Genomic DNA, 19411 nt, shown 5'->3' on the forward strand with positions numbered 1-19411 from the left:
CCAACCACGCAGTGTTATAAATTTTTTGACACAATGCTTTGGGTGTGGTGACACTATGGACTGAATTATGGCATTCTTATCCTGACAGAGGGAGAAATTTGTCAAATTATTGGACCAGCTGCATAACTCACTGAGGATTGACCTCTCTAAATATCGGGTGAGTATGAACCATTTGCATGTGATGTGTTTGATAAAATCATATTCATATTTGTCTCTGACTTTTTGTCACTTCAAAGAATGTCATTCCACATTAGCATCATGTAGATAGACCATAGTTTCACTGGATACTGTGACTCTATTTAACACACTGCAGGGGCAATTCTCCTTTTATATGTAAATACAGGTTGCCATTTAGTATGCTCTGTTTGGTATTTACATCCTTTAAAACTGAATGTACTTTTGACTGAAGTGTTGCCATCTAAGCTACCTGCCACCTGGTTGATTTGATACAGGTTTTAAGGTTGACTCAACTCTATTTACAGTACACCGTGTGCTTACTATATCTGGCTTGGAGCAGCAATCAATTTATACTTTGATGTTGATTCCAAATGTGTGTCTGTTGCCCTCCAAATGAGGTTATTGACTAGATTCCCTTCTTTCTTTGATACAGTTGAGTGTATATTTTATTCCTGTTTACCTCAGTTGAGTCACACAGGATGCATGTTAGCTACAAACATATCAGGACTATGATAATGTCAATGTGGTTCTAGATATGATGGTGTCCAACCAAGAATGACATTTGATGTGAGCCACATTCATGTTCCCAAAGTAATAATAACATAAAATTGTGACTTGTGTGAACTGTGCTTTGGAGATTGTAGATAGATACATATAAAACCAGACATGTGGTACAAAAACAGAAATGACTGAATCAAGCTTCATTTAAAATGCAGTGAATGATAAATGACATTGAAGTGCTTTTGCAGTTTTCAGCAGACTGTAGCCAGCAGTGTAGCCAGGCATATAAATAAAGATAATCAGCCCGTGGTGTCAAGGGGTCCATCAGCATCTCAAGAAATAGTGATCCTTGAGGTCCAATAAATTAACCCTGTCATGAGGATCCAGCACTCTATTTGCCTTAGTGGTTCATGGATTTAGGGTATTGGACACCTTGTAAACATCTGTAAACTAGACTATGTACTCCCATGTTACTATATGTCTGGTGTAGCATTTACAGATTGATTGAATGTTACTGATCTAAAAACCAAAGAACTAGTTGTAACTGAACCCCAGAGTGTACACCACAATACATTAATAAGACTGCCATGTTTGCTTCCTGTTGTGCATGTTTCATTTGACTTAAGAGAAACGCTTTATATGTTGGTGGTTAAGCTGCAGCATAGGCTTCATCATTAACTGCTAGCTATTTAACCGTACACACTGCGGCAAAAAACCAAGGCGGTGCATAGAGGGGAGTGGAGAGAGGGAGCAACAGCTAAACTCTACAAGCTCCTGCTGCAATGAAGCAAGGTGGCCCATGGGAATGGCCAATATAATCATTAGGGTTATGTATCAATGGCCAGTACTAGATCAGTAGGACTAGTGCAGTGTTCCTGTAGCAGTTGGAGGTCCAGGGTCTGTCAGCGTCTGGGTCTTTTGATCTCTTTTTCCACATGATTACCTGCATGCCTTTTTTTAACCAGCCTCCGTAATCTGCAAGGAGAACACACACACATACAGTATATATATATATGTGTGTGTGTGTGTGTGTGTGTGTGTGTGTGTGTGTGTGTGTGTGTGTGTGTGTGTGAGAGAGAGAGAGAGAACAGGTGCAATAACGTTTCATCCCCCGCTGAGTTGATCACTCTTGTAGGTCTATTTGTTGTACGATACAGATTCATTCATTCATTCTTCACGGTCATTTGTTTGGCGATTGTCGCTGAATGATGAGCAGCAGGTAGCATCTGCTCTTAAGCTTCACTGTACTGCTGTATATAGAGCATTTTCTGGTTGACCTGTTACATCTATCCTGCATCTGTGTTTGAGGTGAGCTGCTGCCTGTCTCCATTTGACGCCTCAGTGATCTACATGTACATGTCTGCTGTTTAGCATGTCCTCCATGACGTGTTGTTTTGCACCTTGTCGTCAGCTCAGTGATAGATGTACTTTACCTGCTTATTTGTGTAGCATGCTCAAATACACTAATATAAAATACAACTAAAAAGCTATATTGAATAAAAAAAAGTTTCTGCATGCCATATCAAATTACTCCTGAGTGAAAAAAAATTAATTCAACCCCAAATAATTCCTAACCCAAAATTTATGACAAAATGTGACAATGAGACACGTGGTTTAGATTAAACAACCCCGCAAATAATAGGTAAAACAAGAAACTGCAGTCAGAAATTCATTCAATTCCCAGAGATGGGCCATTAAAGGCGCTGCTGTATTCTAACTGGCAGCCTGAAACCCTCACACACAGCACATCCAGAACAATCACAGGAGAGCTAAGCCTGTTAGACACCACATTCCACCACAAACACACACTCACTCATTTGCCTGACCTTGTACATACACATTTATGTCCATACACGTGCACTCACATGCGGGGACGTCATCCAAGCATGTGCAGAGCTGAGGACATGCACACAGGTACACACAAACCTACATTTCTCACACACACTCTCCCAAAGGTGCAGAACTTCACACTGCTGTTCTCACACTCAAGTATGCACCTGAGCATTCAAAAATACGCACGCGCGCGCACACACACGCACGCACACACACACACACACACACACACACACACACACACACACACACACACACACACACACACACACACACACACTTCTCCCCCAGCTGCTGGCAGGACACAGTGAACTGTAACTGAAAGATGACCCTCTTACCTTTAATGTGACACAAAAGGCAATGTGTCGTTGAGTGGGTGATTGCTTTAGCTCCCCTGTTCTTTGCCACGGCTCGCTGTGTGAAGCCACATGTGATTACAGAGACACACCCTGATAGCAGCAGATTCTGCTGTCTGCCTTCAAAGGGAAAAAAGAGAGGCTGAAGGAAGGACAGCAAGTAGATAGCGAGACAGAGAAGGAAAGAGAGATGACTTGGGGGAGACTGAGAATGAAGTTGCAAATAGCGAGGGAGGGATAAAGAGGATTTGAAAAAAGAGAGGTGGATGAAACAGGCAGAATGAGTCGGAGGAGATGAGATTTGGACGAAGAGGGAGAGTTGGAGGGAAAGAGAGGTGGATTTGGAAAGAGCGGAGAAACAGATGAAGGATGAAAGGAGCCATGGTGGGTGGTTGACAGAGAAGGAGAGAGAGGGTTAAGTGAAGGAGAGATGGCCTCTTTTATTTTCAGATGGCCTGGCTGTCTGGCGACGATGCGTTCACTGAGAGCAGTCACAGACTATCACATTGGCTTCACCTGCCAGCACTGCCCTGCTGCTCTCTTGTCAAACCTGCCACAGACCAGTGGTTCATGCACACACACACACACACACACACACACACACACACACACACACACACACACACACACACACACACACACACACACACACACACACACACACAGATGCAGTTCATACTTTCTCAAGCCACCACACAGAGCCAGCCTGACACTGTTGGACAGGAAAAAGATTCAAATTTGGCTTCTCCACGCTTTCACCGTATGGATTTCCCTATAATGATATTCTGAAAGAGATTGAGTTTGCTTTTGTAAAACAGAAGGCTTGAATCAGCAGAGAAGGAGCAGGGATGCAGCTGCCACTCTGCATTTTGCTACATCTGCGTTTCTTCCCTTTAAACTTTATTCTAACAACCCTTATACACGATGACACCTCGTATAGCCAGTCTGTCCCAGCTGGGATCCGCAGGTTTCTCTGGGTCGCACATAAAATCTCAACATTCAGAGCATGCTATGAAGGATTTGGGCTGTTGGCTTGGTTTGGACAGTTTGATATAAAGTGCTGTTTGTTCAGTAAGCACCCCTGGGAGTTGTGCGCTATTCTCTTAAAATTGAACTCTGCGCAGTATAACAGTGGGTCTTCATGGGAAAGGTTACTTAATGCAAACAGCTGGTTTGTTGCTTTCTACAGTGCATTAGATCCCGCTGCCTCCTCCTGTAAGAAAGCACATAGAGAATAAAATGGCTTTTCCACACTGTACCTGTAGCTCTCTACGGCAGGATTATGTCATAATGAGAAATATTGAGCTGTTCCTGGAGCTGATAAAGCATCACATTAACAAAATATTATGCCTATATTGTGGGTAATATCCACAAGGTTGCTCTATAGCACTAGCAAGATATGCATACCACAGTCACAGCTATAGAAGCATACAACAAGCTTCTGTCATCCTCGCATGGCAGATGAATGCAATTTTTTAGCTTCTGGAGGAAGAAAATGTATAGAGAACAAAGCTGCATCTGCATAGTTGCAAATATTTGGGATAATCTTGTTCTTTGCATAGCAAAACTTGCATAATCCAGAGTTCACCCTTTGAAATTTATGACAGACAATGTAAAAAGCCAAGCACAGCAGACAAGCTAGTGTCACATTTCAGAGTGCAGAAGATAAGAAACCTCTGTGCCAACTCTAGAAAACTCTGGGGGGAAAATTAATAAAGTTATTGAAAGGGCACAGAACTCAAACGTGTGGAGTTCTGCTCCTAAAGTGATGAGAAGGAAACGGTGATATTCAGTGGTCATAAATGGCTTATGAGACTTCTTTTATGTGTAACGTGATGAGAGGTAGTTCAGCTACTTTGAGTGGAGCTTAAGATACGCCCCCTTTTAAACAATGCATACCTATTACGTATATTACTTACATCTTATCACTTCAACAGACACTCAGATCCACACACAGACACATACTGTGTGGCACATGCCTTTGCTCAGCAGAGATCAGGGTGACCAGTGCAGTGTTCCTGTGGCAGTTTGAGGTCCAGTGCCTGTCAGTGTCTGGCTGCTTTTGATCTCTTTTTTCCACATGATTACCTGCACTCACTGGTGTTTGACCATTTTTCTTTTTTTTGGGCCTCTTTTTTTAACCTGCCTCTGCAATCTGCAAAGAGAGCACTAATATAACCGTCAGAATCGTCCATTTGGATTTGAACTTTCAATTCATACATGATAATCATGAAGCTGTACATTTGTGCTGTGCATTTCATATGCATGTATATGGAATGTGCGGACCTTTTATGAAAGTTTGATGGTTAGCAGTCACTGCTTTAGGCATTGGCCCAACATAATACTCAATGTAGACTATAGCAAAGACAAAAAACTAAAAGCTCATCAGCATCACTCACTCCTTGTCCCATCTCATAATGGACTTTCTGTCATCTTTGGAAGGCAGTGCTGATGTTGTCTCTACTTTTGGCTCAGAGATGGATGCTTTGCTTTTTTAGTGTGCTTGCCTACTTGTGCAATAAATCAGCCTCTTTTTCCTTTGTTCTTCTGCTGCTGAAGTTTCTCATTTCTGATCTTTGCTTATGCAGACATAGCAGCTGTTAAGAGGTAGACTAAGTTCTTCTTTATGCCACTGTCCCTACTTGTAAAGTAAGGCACTGGATTGATAGTTTTTGTATGCTGGTCAGCAGTAGTGAGTGTTGTAAGTAATGCAATACTGGTTCAAAACTGCATGCTGTTTTTAAGCTATTCAAGCTCTCCAAACTTGTTTCTCTGTTAAAGTTGTGATCAGAATTTGGATAAATCCCATTCAGTTGCTCCTTGCGTTCCACAGACGTAGTCAATGGTGAACACATTTCTGTGCACCCTTGCTATCTCCAATTAAAATAAGCTGTAAAATATCTAACAAGGTTGGTGGCTGAGATCATGACATTTTGCATTTAGACATTTGGCTTTTGTGAGGAAGCCACCTACCTTCTTTACAGCAACCATAATGAATGTCAATGAGCACTTGACTTAACTTGATTTCAATCATCATAATTACTCAGCGAGGTTACACTTTGATGTCAGCAAATCCACTAATTAACAGATTTAAAATGCCACACTGTGAAGCATTTTTGCCATTCAAATAAATGGTATATACGATTTCGTTGTGTTTGAATTTGAATGAATCATTTAATTTCCAAACCAAGCAGACTCAATGGATCAGACCTCCACTATCGCTGAAAGGCAGGCTGGCAGTTGTGAAAATTGCACTTTTTTTCTGTGTCGTTTCAGCTCTTTCATGGGTGATTTTGCACTCCCAGATAAAGGTGTTAATGCCTTTATTGGAAAAGCAAGACAGCACAGATTAGTTTGACATTACTTGAGGAATGCAGGGACCTTAGTGGATTAGCTGTCTTTATTTTTCAGAATTACTTTTTAGCAACAGAATCACACTGCAGTCTTAATTAGTTTCATGCTTTAAAAGTTCCAATGAAAACAAAGAGAGAGAAAAAACACATTTTGAAGTGTTTTTTGAAGCTCTAAATGTTCCCGTAAGGTGATTTGAGGAGGTGCACAGATGGCAGCATTCAAGGTTGCAGGAGTTTCAGATGGACTGATGGCTTCACTTCACTGAAGGCTACATACATGTGAGGTTACCGTGAGAGGAATTTCAACGTCAACAGAGGGGGAAAGGGTAGTGAGTGATGGCACTGATGGGCCCCATGCTGTGAAGCTGGTGGTGGTACAATAGCCTGAAGAAAATTCATTTCTTTGCCTGTAATTGAAGGATTTTAAAAGAGTCTGCTGGGGATTAGATGAGACACGATGCTCGAGCTAAACTTGAAATAGATGATGAAATACTACTAACTACATTATTCATGTAAAAGGCAGCCATGTAAACCGCATTTTTTTTATATTTATATAAATGAATAAATAACAGCTGAAAATTGCTTCTACTTTCTTTTTCCTCATCTGCAGCCAAATATAATATAACTGGTCCACATTTGCTTGCACACAATGTGTGTCAAGCTTGTTTGCCTGGAGGCTGTTGTCTTTAGCTTTACTGGGCACCACACTTTCACCTCAGAGCTACACTGTTGCTATTAATCATGGATTTAGAGAAATATACTGTAAGCGCTCAGTGGACAGCTGACTGTCCATAAAGCATTAACAGCTTCTGTTTTTGAGAGCCGTTCCAACTTATGTTGTTATTCTTGGAAACTCCATTGTCCATTCTGTGTTTTTTTCTTTGAAAATTTTAACCACTTATCAACCCAATAAACCGCTCACGTCTAAAAGAAATCAGGCGATTTTTGCTCCTGCTGATGGGCCTTGATCTCAGATAGACCAAGTTGAAAGGCTGCTGTGAAGGTTTGTCTCTATTTCCTGAATCTCCTTTGTGCATTTATTGACAAGGTAGAGAAGGGATAGCAAACAGGCAAAATTTTATTAGAGCACTGAGAGAGTAGGAGAAGTAGGATAATGTATGGGGCAGTGATGCCTTTCCTCAGGGCTGTCAGGGCTTTATATGCTCCCCGTCACGGTGCTCTGCACTGCCTGATGACTTCATGGCCCCGAAATAGAGGTTTTCATCAGCAGAGACCTCCCTTGTCCACTAAATGATTAGACAGACAGTCATTTTGTTATGATTGCTGAGCGTTGCTCTGTAATCGATTTCAATGTTTTGGCCTAAACGATGTGATGTGGTGGGTGAGGTGGGGGTGTGGCGTTAAAAAGCTGCTTTCAACAAGATGTCCTCTCCTCATGGTGTCCCCCCCTCCCCCATTCTCCTTCAGGATAATTTCCCAGCAGGAAACCCAGAGCGTCTCCAAGATCTGAAGTCCACGGTTGATCTGCTCACCAGCATCACCTTCTTCAGGATGAAGGTACCGTGTGTGTGTGTGTGTGTGTGTGTGTGTGTGTGTGTGTGTGTGCGTGTGAATGTGATGGTTGTATGAGTGGAGTACAAATTGATTTGATTTGATTTAAGGGAAAGTGACAGAAACATGAGCGTTGTATTAAATGCTGATGGAGTACAACACTAACCAGTCTTTGTAGATGCTGCATATGCATCATTTCTAACCTTTTAACACATAGGAGCTGTGAGTGAGACATGTCAATGCTGGTCATGGCTGAAAAATCTCTCAACATTCAATTCTAAACATAAACCCACATTGATCTGAGGCACTTGTCATTTAGGTGAAATCAATTCAAACTCATAATTCCTGAAAATCCACCCCTCTCCACACTGACCATTCAAATCCAAATGATTTATTGTTGCACAGTTTCTTTGACGACAGGATGATGCAACGGGGTTGCGATTGTGTAATGTGTGTTGACCTGCATACTACAGTAAACCTCTGTTTTTAAAATGCTTCTAGCTCTGTCTTGTTTACTCTCCCTCCCTCTCCCATCACAGTATGCCTTGTCTTGACTTGTCTCCCACTCAATGAAAAGCTCGGCTCCATTCAAGCTGTCTTTTGGCGGGAGTGGGGGAGTAGCGGTGGAGCACTGAGGCATAGCTAAGATGGCAGCTGTGAGCAAAGGAATGAAAACTGTCACTTTGAGTTATCAAAGCTTTCACTCTGTGCCATGCAGAGCTTTACTGTGCATGCACACCGCTGGAGTGACAGCGTTACTATACGATATACTAAACACACACTGAAATGCCAGTCTGCCCTCATGTCAATTATGATATACATAATGGATGTAAGAAGGTTGCCCTTTTCTGCACAAGGAAGTGATATCTTGGGGTTAATATTTAAAAGGAAATATGATATCATTACGTTGTCACTCTGATGGATGGTACTGTACACAGAAATGCACAGAAGCTGTCATTGATTTTGTTGATTGTATATAGTATAAACTGCTGTGAGACCAAGGAGAACACCTAACCCTTAAAGAATACATTTAATCATGCATGTATATTTGTGTATGCAGGTTCAAGAGCTCCAGAGTCCACCGAGAGCCAGTATGGTGGTGAAGGACTGCGTGAAAGCATGTCTGGACTCCACATACAAATACATTTTTGATAACTGTCATGAACTATACAACCAACTCCTCGACCAGGTAAACAGCTGCCAGGTGCTTTTTGCTGTCACCACTAATCAACCTATACAGCTCATTAAAATCAGGCCTCTGCTGCTGCACGCTAAACAATGTGTACTTCATTACGTCTCCCTTGGAGTGAATTCTCATGTATCTTTAAACCTTGTTCAAATCATACACAAACACAATTTAGCTAAAATATAGTTTCAGCATGAAGGGTTTTTGTACTAGAGTTGTGTGTTTTCATTTGAATCAAAAAAGAATAAGAAGAGGGCAAGGTGCCAGGTTATAAGGTAAGGATAGAATCTATAATCGTTATCTATAATAAAAGTAAGGCCTGCTGCATGGACCCAGTGCGTGCCTCTCAAAATCTGAACCGTTGCCTTCTTTGGCTGCACATAGAAACTTGTTGATATTCGTCAAACAGTCAAATCCTTGACCCAATCATTTTCTCCTCTGACTCCCTCTTAAACACACTGTCAGTCAGAGAGGCCATGTAGGGAGGGAAACTCGCTGACGTTTTACAGCTGGTTTCTTGTCTTGAAGAATGATGTTTTTGCCAGTTTTTTGTTAATCATCTTGAGACACTTTTTACCTAAAAAACATTCCCTGGTCTGTGGATGAAGCAGCCAACATCTGTACATCCTACAGCAAACACTGACAAGCTGAATATTAATGAAAAAAACTGCAACTGGGAAAAATGTTCTTTTGTTACTTTCATTATGGTGGTTGTTGTTGTTGTTGTTGTTGTTGAGCAAGAAAACACTCAAAAAGCTATTGTAAAAAGACAGTTTCTAACAAGGAGATTTATATTTATGGATAGAGAACACAGGATAATGGCAAGCAAACTAATAAAATCTAAGCTGATGTGTATTGTTACTGTAAAGGTTCTTTGGTAGCATTTTCTGTGTTTCTGAATCTTGATTTAATGAGTAAGCACAGAGTGAGCTATAGCTGCTAAACTTTAATGAGTGCAATTCAGAGCATACCTGCTCCGCTCATTCATGCAGTCACAATTGATCTACAAGCCAACTACTCAACATCTGGTAATTAACCAGGCAGACAGTCAACACTAACTAGATAACTCACACTTAGTGGAGCCTTTAGGAACTTACTACCTGCATCGTTGTGAAAAGTAAGCTGTTTAAGCCTGGTGAGGTGGCTTTAATTCATGTAGGAGAATACCTGAAGACTCTGCCTTTAAATTCTGGTAGTCCTTAAAATGTCATTAGTATTGAATACAGTTATTATTTCAGGGCCACTCCTAATTCATTTGTAAGAAAGCAGCACCTGGCATCCCCTCTCTCACCTCATGCCTTTATCACAAATCATTTTCAGCCCATCATAAACCCGATGTCACGCCTTACCTTTCAGCTTTAGTGTGCTTTGTGCTGATGTGTGACAGTGCTGGGGAAATATAACTTCAGTCCAGCATGGCTGGAAATCAATAGGCTGTATTTCATGACTGACATTTACCTGACAATAAAAATGTGCACTGCATCTATTGCAAACTTTGCATAAAGGACTTGAACTTTCTAAGAAAGAGCAAGTCTGTGGTGAAGAGCCATATAAAAGCAGGCAAGCATTAGGCACCAGATGGAAATCACCATCTTATCTGTTCAGGGCTCTTCTGACTGTCACATTTCCAGATGGATAATGTCTGAGCACAAAAACTGCATCTCAGTGTGAACAATACAAAAAACTGGAATGAAAGTATCGTGCCATACTGCCTCCTTATGTACAGTAAGAATGTATCACTAGCATGCCATGAGCAGCTGGAGGCGTGTTCTCATCGACTGACTTAATTACTTTTCAAAAAGCACAGCATCACCCAGTCCTCAGTTAGGGTTTGTTTTTCCAAACACATGATTCCGTGTGCTAGTTGACTAGCTTTTGCCTCGCCTGAGTAATAATCAGGCAACAGGCAGCTCTGCCTGATTATTTTACGGTTTACTTGGCAAGGAGAATAGTCTACACACCACAGAAGATAATGTCTTTTAAGATAATGGGTGCAATCCGCTCAAAAGTTGAATAATAAGCTTCCTTTGTTTAAACAGCCTTAGGGGTTGTAAGCAATTACCAAACCGGAGAGATAGACACTTTGGCTAATTACATCTTCGTCCACCACAGTTTCACAATTGACAGACTCTCCATCAATGTTTTCTCCACGACAGAAGAAAAAGGCATCAGCTTCACCCCAAAGCAAATCTCACTTTGACTTTAAATTATTATGTTCACATACGCTAGGTAGCCTTAGACTCAGTGGATAGAGCACATTACAGACCCCAATTCTCCAGTCGCAAGCAGTGACTGAGTGCGGTGACACAAGAGCTGACACGGTGGCCAGGCAGGCCGTGAAATATCCCAGCCACAACAAGGCATCTTGCATAACATATCAACAAAGCTCTGTGCCTCTGCCGGGGTGGAAAATGACTGGGGGGTGGGGAGGGATCTAGCTTAACAGTTTCTTAAATCCTGACTGGAAAGGCAGGATTTTGAAAAGCAAGATGGAGGGGAAATGGAAAGATGGCAAAAGAATCATGGAAAGGGGCAAAGGGGAAATCTACCCTTATTTTCTTTCCAGCTCAGGAATGTGGAGAGGCAATCATGGTGCACAGACCCGAAATGTGTGGTCACATACGCATCCATCTGTGTGAGGAATGTAACATACATATATGCACACATCCATTAGCATTATGCAAATGTTAATGCATAAGTAGTCAGATGATTACAAGCAATATGGTTGCAAGAGGCAGGTTGGTGATTGTTGAGAGGCATGCTCCGGCAGGGACTGTGCAGAAGAGCTGCAGAGAGGCTACAAGACTACTCCACCTCTTACTGAGCAAGCAATTCAAATTGATTTGATTTCAAGTACGTCTTTCACTGACATTATCACATATTGGGCAACAATAACCAAATGGTTGATTTAACTACGTTTGTAGAAGACATTTGTTTTCAGAATATGTCTTTGAGTGTATTTGTCCACATGTACAGTAGATACACATGCAGCCTATTTTCACTGAGCCTTAAAATGCACTTCCACAGCTCCGGTTCCTCCCACAGCTATTTCTCCTGAGAACTGGATCAAATTCTCTGAGAACATCCTTCAATCCGAGACTTTCTATTATATGTCACATTATGATAATTGATGAGGAGCAAGTTGTATACTAATGCTGATTTGCCCACACAGGGAACAAAAATGCTAAACAATACACATAAACCACTGGCTCCCTTCTGGAGGAGCAATACACTGCTATGAATATTTATTTTGCTAGTGTCCCCACTCACCCTGTACACTGCAAGTAGTGGACATACATCGAGCTCTTATTTCAGTACAGTATTCACCTCCTAGCACAGTTGAGAGTGAAGCCCATGGGTGTGTTGTTGACTGTAAAACGACAGCAGGCTACTTAATCACCTTTAACAGTGTGTTTGTACCCACTTGAGGTGAATGCAGATGAGCAAAGGGAGTCTGCACTATGTTTTAGTGGGATGCATACTGGATCCAATTTAGTAGGGATGACACAACCTTCAGTGTCCTTCATACAATCTTACAGCTATGCATGCACACGCACTTGCTCTCACACACGCACGCACGCACGCACGCACAGTACGTGCACACATGGGTGTTGCATACCTGGCTCACCTCCTGCAGAGATGTTTGTTTCATTATTCATGGATCTGATTTAACAGAAATTTGCCTTGCTGCATGTAGTAGCATATCTCCCCCTGATGGCCCACCCCTCTCTTTTCAGTCCACACCTTCCCCTTTGACGTAAACGCCGCTATTCTAATTCCACTTTCTTATTGCTTTGATCTACACCTATAAATTGCTCATTTTCGTTTCACTGGTAATCACTTGTTGACCTCTCAGTGTTTTTAATTTCATGATTAATGGATCAGGCGAATCTGTCTTTGGTGCTGCTTGCCTTAATTTATGATCACACTGACCAGTGTTGTCTCACTTCTCAGTCATTACCCAACCAAGGATAATACATATCAAGCTTAAATGGCAAGTCCCAACAGTCTTTGAGTGAAGATTTTTTTATATATAAAGCTATAAAGCTACTGCCTCCTTGTTGCCTCCACATTGGAAACCAGTTCATTTTTCGTGTCTTGCTACATAGCAAACATAAGTGAATATGCAAATTACAAATTCATGAGCCTTTGATCAGTATGATGCCTGGGACTGAACCTCCCATGGACTGAGCAGTAATCTGTTTTCATGTCCACAGCACACAGGATGATTGACTTAACTTTCACAGCTCCAAACCCAAATGATTAAAGTGGTGAACCCTGGGTTTACATGATTGACTGTCACAGAATCAGAATCAGCTGTAAACCCTGTCTGTGTTTCTGGTTGCTGTGAGATTAAATCGTGTCACTCCTCTAACTGCAACATCAGCAAGACATGCAACAGCATTATATCTTTGCATCAACAGATATTTAAACCAAGTACAAGTTGATTATTGCGAGAACTGGTTAGATGCTAAGGAGTGTATTTTATAAATGGACTCATGTTACATTTCCATTTCCCCAGCTCTCACTACAACATCTCGCCTGTGCCTGCACCAGAGTCAATATGCTTAAGGTTATTAAATAATTCAACCTAAATTATTCAATAACTGATTCGAACATGTTCCATTATTAACACAATTTTCTATTCATCAAGCCTACATTTTGCTTCAGTCAGTTGCATACGCAAATGAGAGAATGTGTATTGCTTTCTCTTGGGTGGGTACGTCCCCATAGTCCACAGCATATTTGTCATTGTCAGTGTGCATACACGCAGATGTGTGTTTGCATTTAATCATGTCTGTGTCCTGTATGAAGCAGATCTGTCAGTATGACTGAGTTTGTTCCAGCGTGGCCTTGCCCGTTTTCCGCGGAACCTGTTCACAGCAGAATGAAAGACTGTGACAGTGACTTGCTGACTGGAGATCAGCGTGCCTTCACTCAGTGTGGGGTGAACAGATGGTAGAGTCAGTGAGAGGTTTTAGATTTGACACCTTTCACCCCAGGACAGCCACAGTGATTTCTGCAACACACTTTGACACACACCCACATGCAGAAACACAATCTGCAGGGTGATAACACTTTTAAAATGAAAAGATTTCAGTCGTGCTTGATTTGGTGATGCTCGTTATTACAACATGCTTGGAGCAACCACAATATTTCAGTTGTTTGATTTTATTGTCCTTACATTGTGGACATCTGAACAAATTCTATCTTCCCGTTCCTTACTTCTTTTTTAGTTCAGTTTAAATAAACTGCAAGAATAGCATCAATTGCATAAAAATGCCATGGCAAGACAATATTATGACATACAATACAGAACATGTCTTGAAAAGTACAACAGCCATCTTTATTTGGCTTTCTCTTTGTGATCCCAGACGACTTATTATTTTAGTCAGATCTCAAAATTCATTACCATCATTTCTGCTGCTTCACTCTCACCAAACAAACTCCTAACTCTCACCATCTTAATTTCTGTCTCTGCAGAGCCGCAAGCAGGACATTCCCCGAGAGGAGCAGGGTCCATCGATAAAGAACCTGGACTTCTGGCCAAAACTCATCACTCTCATGGTGTCTGTAATCGATGAAGACCGGACAGCTTACACCCCAGTCATTAACCAGTATGCACTTCTTTATTATTCCTTACATGCTTTTTTCCAAGCGGTCTGATCAAATACGTGTTCAAAGGGTATATGATTGATTGCTCCAGCTTTTGTGGAAAGCAGTTTTGTCACTGCGCTTGTATTGTCACATTACAGTATTTGTGCATAACCATAAATTTGCCAGTATTCTCATTTAAATTTAAAGGTATAAATGTCAGTAGTGAAAACACAGCTAACATGCTGAGAGAGAGTTTTCTGTTTCACTTTTTTGGGTCTTTAATAAGGCCCATGCTGATGAAAAAGTCATTTAATTGTTCATTTATGTTATTTTTTTACTGTATTTATTGATTTGGCTTCATTAAGGCCAATGTTTTCCTCATTATTCATGATGAAGGATTAAGTAGATGAAGGAGTGAAACCCTTTTAAAGGATATATATATTAGCTTTATTAGCAGGTAGTGCGTGTGCCTCACAGCAAGAAGGTTGCCGGTTCGATCCCCGGGCGGGGCCTTTCTGTGTGAAGTTTGCATGTTCTTCCCATGCACACGTGGGTTCTCTCTGGGTACTCCGGCTTCCTCCCACAGACCAAAAACATGCTCATTAGGCTAATTGGTGACTCTAAAATTGCCCCTAGGTGTGAGTGTGCATGTGAATGGTTGTTTGTCTTGTGTGTTGCCCTGCGATCGACTGGCGACCAGTCCAGGGTGTACCCCGCCTCTCACCCGAAAGGGACAGGCGGTATAGAAAATGGATGGATGGAATTATTTATATTTTAGATATTAGAGAATTTGAGGGAAATCAAAACCCTCCTTGCCAGTTATCTCCTGTCAATGTGAAAAATGTATTTACTGATAGTTCAGACATGAATGAGTGCAGTGTTGTGCAAGAAGACTGAGGCAGCCTGAGAAGCCAGCAGTAAAAAATGCTTTGTTTGTATGATGAGCCGTAGTATATGGATAGAAGGGGAACACAGTGCTGCTAAATTATGTAACACATGAGAGATTTGTTTGTAGAAAAAAAAAAAGGATGGAGGACTGGTTACGGTGATGGTGTTGAGGGCGGTGCAAGATGCTTGTATTTGCATCCTCCCAATGATTTGGTTAAGAAAATCAAATGAATTACAGGACCTGAAGAAAATGGCATGGAGCTAGCCTTAGAAGAAACAAGATGACGCATATTTTTCTTTTTCTGTCTCGCTCATATGTACATATCCTCTCACACTCTCTTTTTCTTTTCTCCTTCCTCTTGCTGATTTACGATGCTTATTAAGACTCTGTTTATGCCCTGAGCTTTCTCTCCTACACTGTCTAATGATATATTTGCAATATTCATGCCCATTTCCTCCACATTCCCCCGGTCAAGTTTCAGAGTGACAGCAATTCTGCCGCTTTTTCACGATAAACCCAGGGGTGGACTTGTTACCTTTAAATAGTGGGAGCTGATGCCAAAAAATACAAATAAAAAGTTATTCTGTCACTCGGTGCTGAGTATGGTTACTTGGCAATCTAGCCTAAAAATGTTTGAGTGCATAGACTGATCTACAGAATTTATTTTATGATTGGAAAAATAAAATTGGATGCGGCAGTTGTTTGTAAAGTGTAAAGGATAAGAAGCTTTAGAGATTATTTCCAGAAATACTCATCATGTGGATTGTAAATCACATAACATCATTTATTTCACCACATAGAAGTCTACTGTAAACCATCTACAGGCTTGCAGTAGCTGCAGATGTTGCATTCATTCTTGCCATTTTTCATTGTCTACCTCGCCTGCAGTACACCGTGTGGGTGCACAACGACACTGAGGAATAACCAAGGTTGAGAGAAAGATTCTCAGAGTGATGGAGATGAAAGAGGGAGCAGTTGTTTCTGGGATTGTTGTTTTTTTTCTCCAGTTGCCAGTGGGAACACAATGCAAACTGCGTGTGTGTGTCCGCTTGCACACTGGTTTCTGTCGGAGTGTCCTGGCTGAGCAGGCAATTAGTGTTTCAATAGAAATGGGCGGATAAATGTTTGTTGTTGGAAACAGGGTGGTCTCCCGCAAAAGTTGAACATTTCCAGATAAACTGACCTTCCTTAGGCCAAGGCGCCGTCATCCATAAACGTCCTCCCATCACTGTCTGACGATACGGATAATTAAACCTTTGACACCTCGCATTCCAGCTTTGACTGAAAATCTATAGACATTCAAAATAGCAGATTACTTGCCAAATGGGCTGCCACTATTTCTCTCTCTTTTGCTGTGTGATATCCTCCTGGATTTTTATCCCCACATCTTTTAGCCCCCCTGCATGCATCTCCATTCTGCCCCAATTCAACCAGGTCTGGAAATGACGGGGGATTATTAGATTATGAGATTCACCAACCATGTCTTCTTGCACATCTGTTAAGTCGTTTGTAAGAGATTCAGGCTCGGCCAAGCCATCAGACCACCCAGTCGAGCGTGTCATTATACGGAAATGAGTCTGATTGGAATCCGCTTCGATTCCACCAGGTTTCCACAGGAGCTGAGTGTGGGCAAGATCAGCGCTGAGACCACGTGGAACCTCTTCGCCCTGGATATGAAGTATGCAATGGAAGGTCAGTCATGCAGACAATTATCTCTTCATTAAGAGCAAGTGTGGGTAAAGAAGTGAATGAGAGCTGATGATGATATAAATTGATTGTGTGGGTGGAGAATAAAAGGTTACACTTTACAAAGCGCACAACATCTTGACCAGTGTCCACTGAATATGTAACTATTTGTCAGCTATTCACTAAATTAGCAGTTAGGTCTAATTTGTGGCTCTCTCCATCCTGTGAGGCTACTCAGGAGTAAGTGTTACTGTGTTATACCTCTTTGTATTCGAGTGGTGTTTATCGGCCGTGTCTGGCTGTGGTCAGCTCTACTGCCTATCTAGATTACACTTCCCTGATTTCACTCTATTGATCATTACAGAGGAAGTGGAACTTCTTTTAACCAAGATAAACAATTGATCAATGGCATAATCAAAAACAGATGTGATGCTCAGGTCTGTCTGCAACTTTGTGTTTGTGTGTGTGTACGCACACTTGTACGCGTGAGTGTGTTATGTCCGATTAAACACAGTATTGAATTTACTATATTGCATTATAACTGTGTAATGCAATAGTTTATACACAGAATTGCCTGTAGTGCTCACAATAAAGTTATGAAAAGGGACTGAACATACTGACTGACTTCTTTCAAATGAAAGAAGTGATTTGTAATGTGTAATCTAGCATGAACCAAAGTGATCAATCAGTTTCTTCACGATCACTTATTACTCAAGAGTGTAACTCCGTCACTGCATAGCAGCCGTGATTTGCTTAATTTAAACAGAAAATATAATACAAAATGTTATTCCCATTAAGTGTTCCTGTAATCTTCAAGTGTTAAGGGTGTACTTTGTCTTTTTTTTTTTAATTATTTACAGATGTGGCCAGTTTTAAAGTGTGTTTTGACTCCATCCCCACCCCTCTACCTCTAGCTCACCTCCCAAAAGACAGTGCATGCTTCCTGGAGGTTACTGAACTGGCTATTTTTTAAGGCTGAAGACTTCTGTATCAAACAGGCAGGATGTACTGTATGATAAGAAAACAAAATGCAGAAGGGATTTAATGGGACTGGGGTTGTGAATGAATGTTCAGTGGCTGTGTGTGTGGTTGTGCCTCAGGACTCAGCAGGGTAGCACCCTCGACTATGACTTTGTGTGAGTTTTTGTTCTGAAGTTTTTAACAGCTCAATATTGCCACCAGCAGGTCTCTAAAATGCAATGAGTTTTTTTTTTTTTTTACCCAAAAATCATGCAATATAGCATTAGTACTCAGGACCCTTTATGCTCGTGGTTACCAAATATTTCTCACTTTTGTGATCATTTGCCACACTCTGACTTTCTGTGGACAAAGTACTTGTTTGCTGCAGTGTAGGAATTTGTATGTGACTTGGATGGAGACAATATGGCCCCACTATAACATTTCATTTCATACATATCTTTCCAAGTTGAACTCTTGAGCTACCCTATCCTGAAGTAGACATGGCAGAGGCTGTGTAGTTTTCTACTTTAATAATGACAAAGGAGGTAGAGAGGGAGGTGGTAAGAGATGCTGGATTCTGACTGAGGTCAAACACTGTGAATGCTCTTCAGACTCTGTCAGTAAAAAGGCTGAGAAGCACCAGAAGTATCCACATATCGGTATCCACATTTATACAGTACATACCTGCTGCTTTCTCCATGCTAAGCCATCTTTAGTTGCTATGGCGACCAGGTGCCAAGTGCACCGCAAACCTGTAAGCACACGTGCACATATGCAGCATATAGACTGTGAGGTATGAGCTGCTTTTAAATAGGATCTGCTTTTGAGATATAGAACGCCTATGGACTATCGGCATATAAATGTGCTCATCCGTCAGATTTTAATGAGACGTGTAGATTCATAGGTGTGTGTGCACAGATGGATGTGTATTTCTGTGGTGAGATAATGAGCAGCTAGAACCAGTACAAAGATTGTGTCAATTGAGATTTATATTAAATCGCAAATCCAAACTTTTCCTTGCATCTCCACATGGATCATTTTTAATAATCACCATATTCATCTACAAATAATTGTGATACCTTGATGTAGGATTTACTGAAAACAAAGGAGGCATCAGTCAAGACCACCAGCAGTCTGTATCTCACACTAGTGCAATTGCTAAAAATATATACTTCCAGATTTCCATTGCCTTCTCTCATAAAGAATGCTGTTGCTTACATCTCCTTCCTTTGCCCTAAAGAGAAAAGCATTTTGAAAATGATTCATCCATCAACTTTGTTTCATCATGCAGCAATGCAAAACTCTCTGAATCAGTGTCCCTGTTTTTACTGAAAGTGACCTCTATATCGTATGTTTTGTA

At 41.2% G+C, this 19411-nt stretch overlaps 1 protein-coding gene across 2 annotated transcripts in view; it reads left to right on the top strand.

Annotated features, from left to right (window-relative positions):
* The window catches only part of LOC139334962 (protein unc-13 homolog C), a 99005-nt gene that overhangs the window by 44842 nt on the left and 34752 nt on the right, over positions 1–19411 (top strand). For both annotated transcript variants that reach the window (XM_070968283.1, XM_070968275.1), the window contains 5 exons: positions 89–157; positions 7649–7738; positions 8793–8921; positions 14403–14536; positions 17012–17097. In XM_070968283.1, coding sequence (XP_070824384.1) covers positions 89–157; positions 7649–7738; positions 8793–8921; positions 14403–14536; positions 17012–17097 — 508 coding nt within the window. The remainder of the gene's footprint in view (positions 1–88; positions 158–7648; positions 7739–8792; positions 8922–14402; positions 14537–17011; positions 17098–19411) is intronic.

Source organism: Chaetodon trifascialis, chromosome 1 (genome assembly GCF_039877785.1).
Source record: "Chaetodon trifascialis isolate fChaTrf1 chromosome 1, fChaTrf1.hap1, whole genome shotgun sequence".
In the NCBI taxonomy this organism is placed as follows: domain Eukaryota; kingdom Metazoa; phylum Chordata; class Actinopteri; order Chaetodontiformes; family Chaetodontidae; genus Chaetodon; species Chaetodon trifascialis.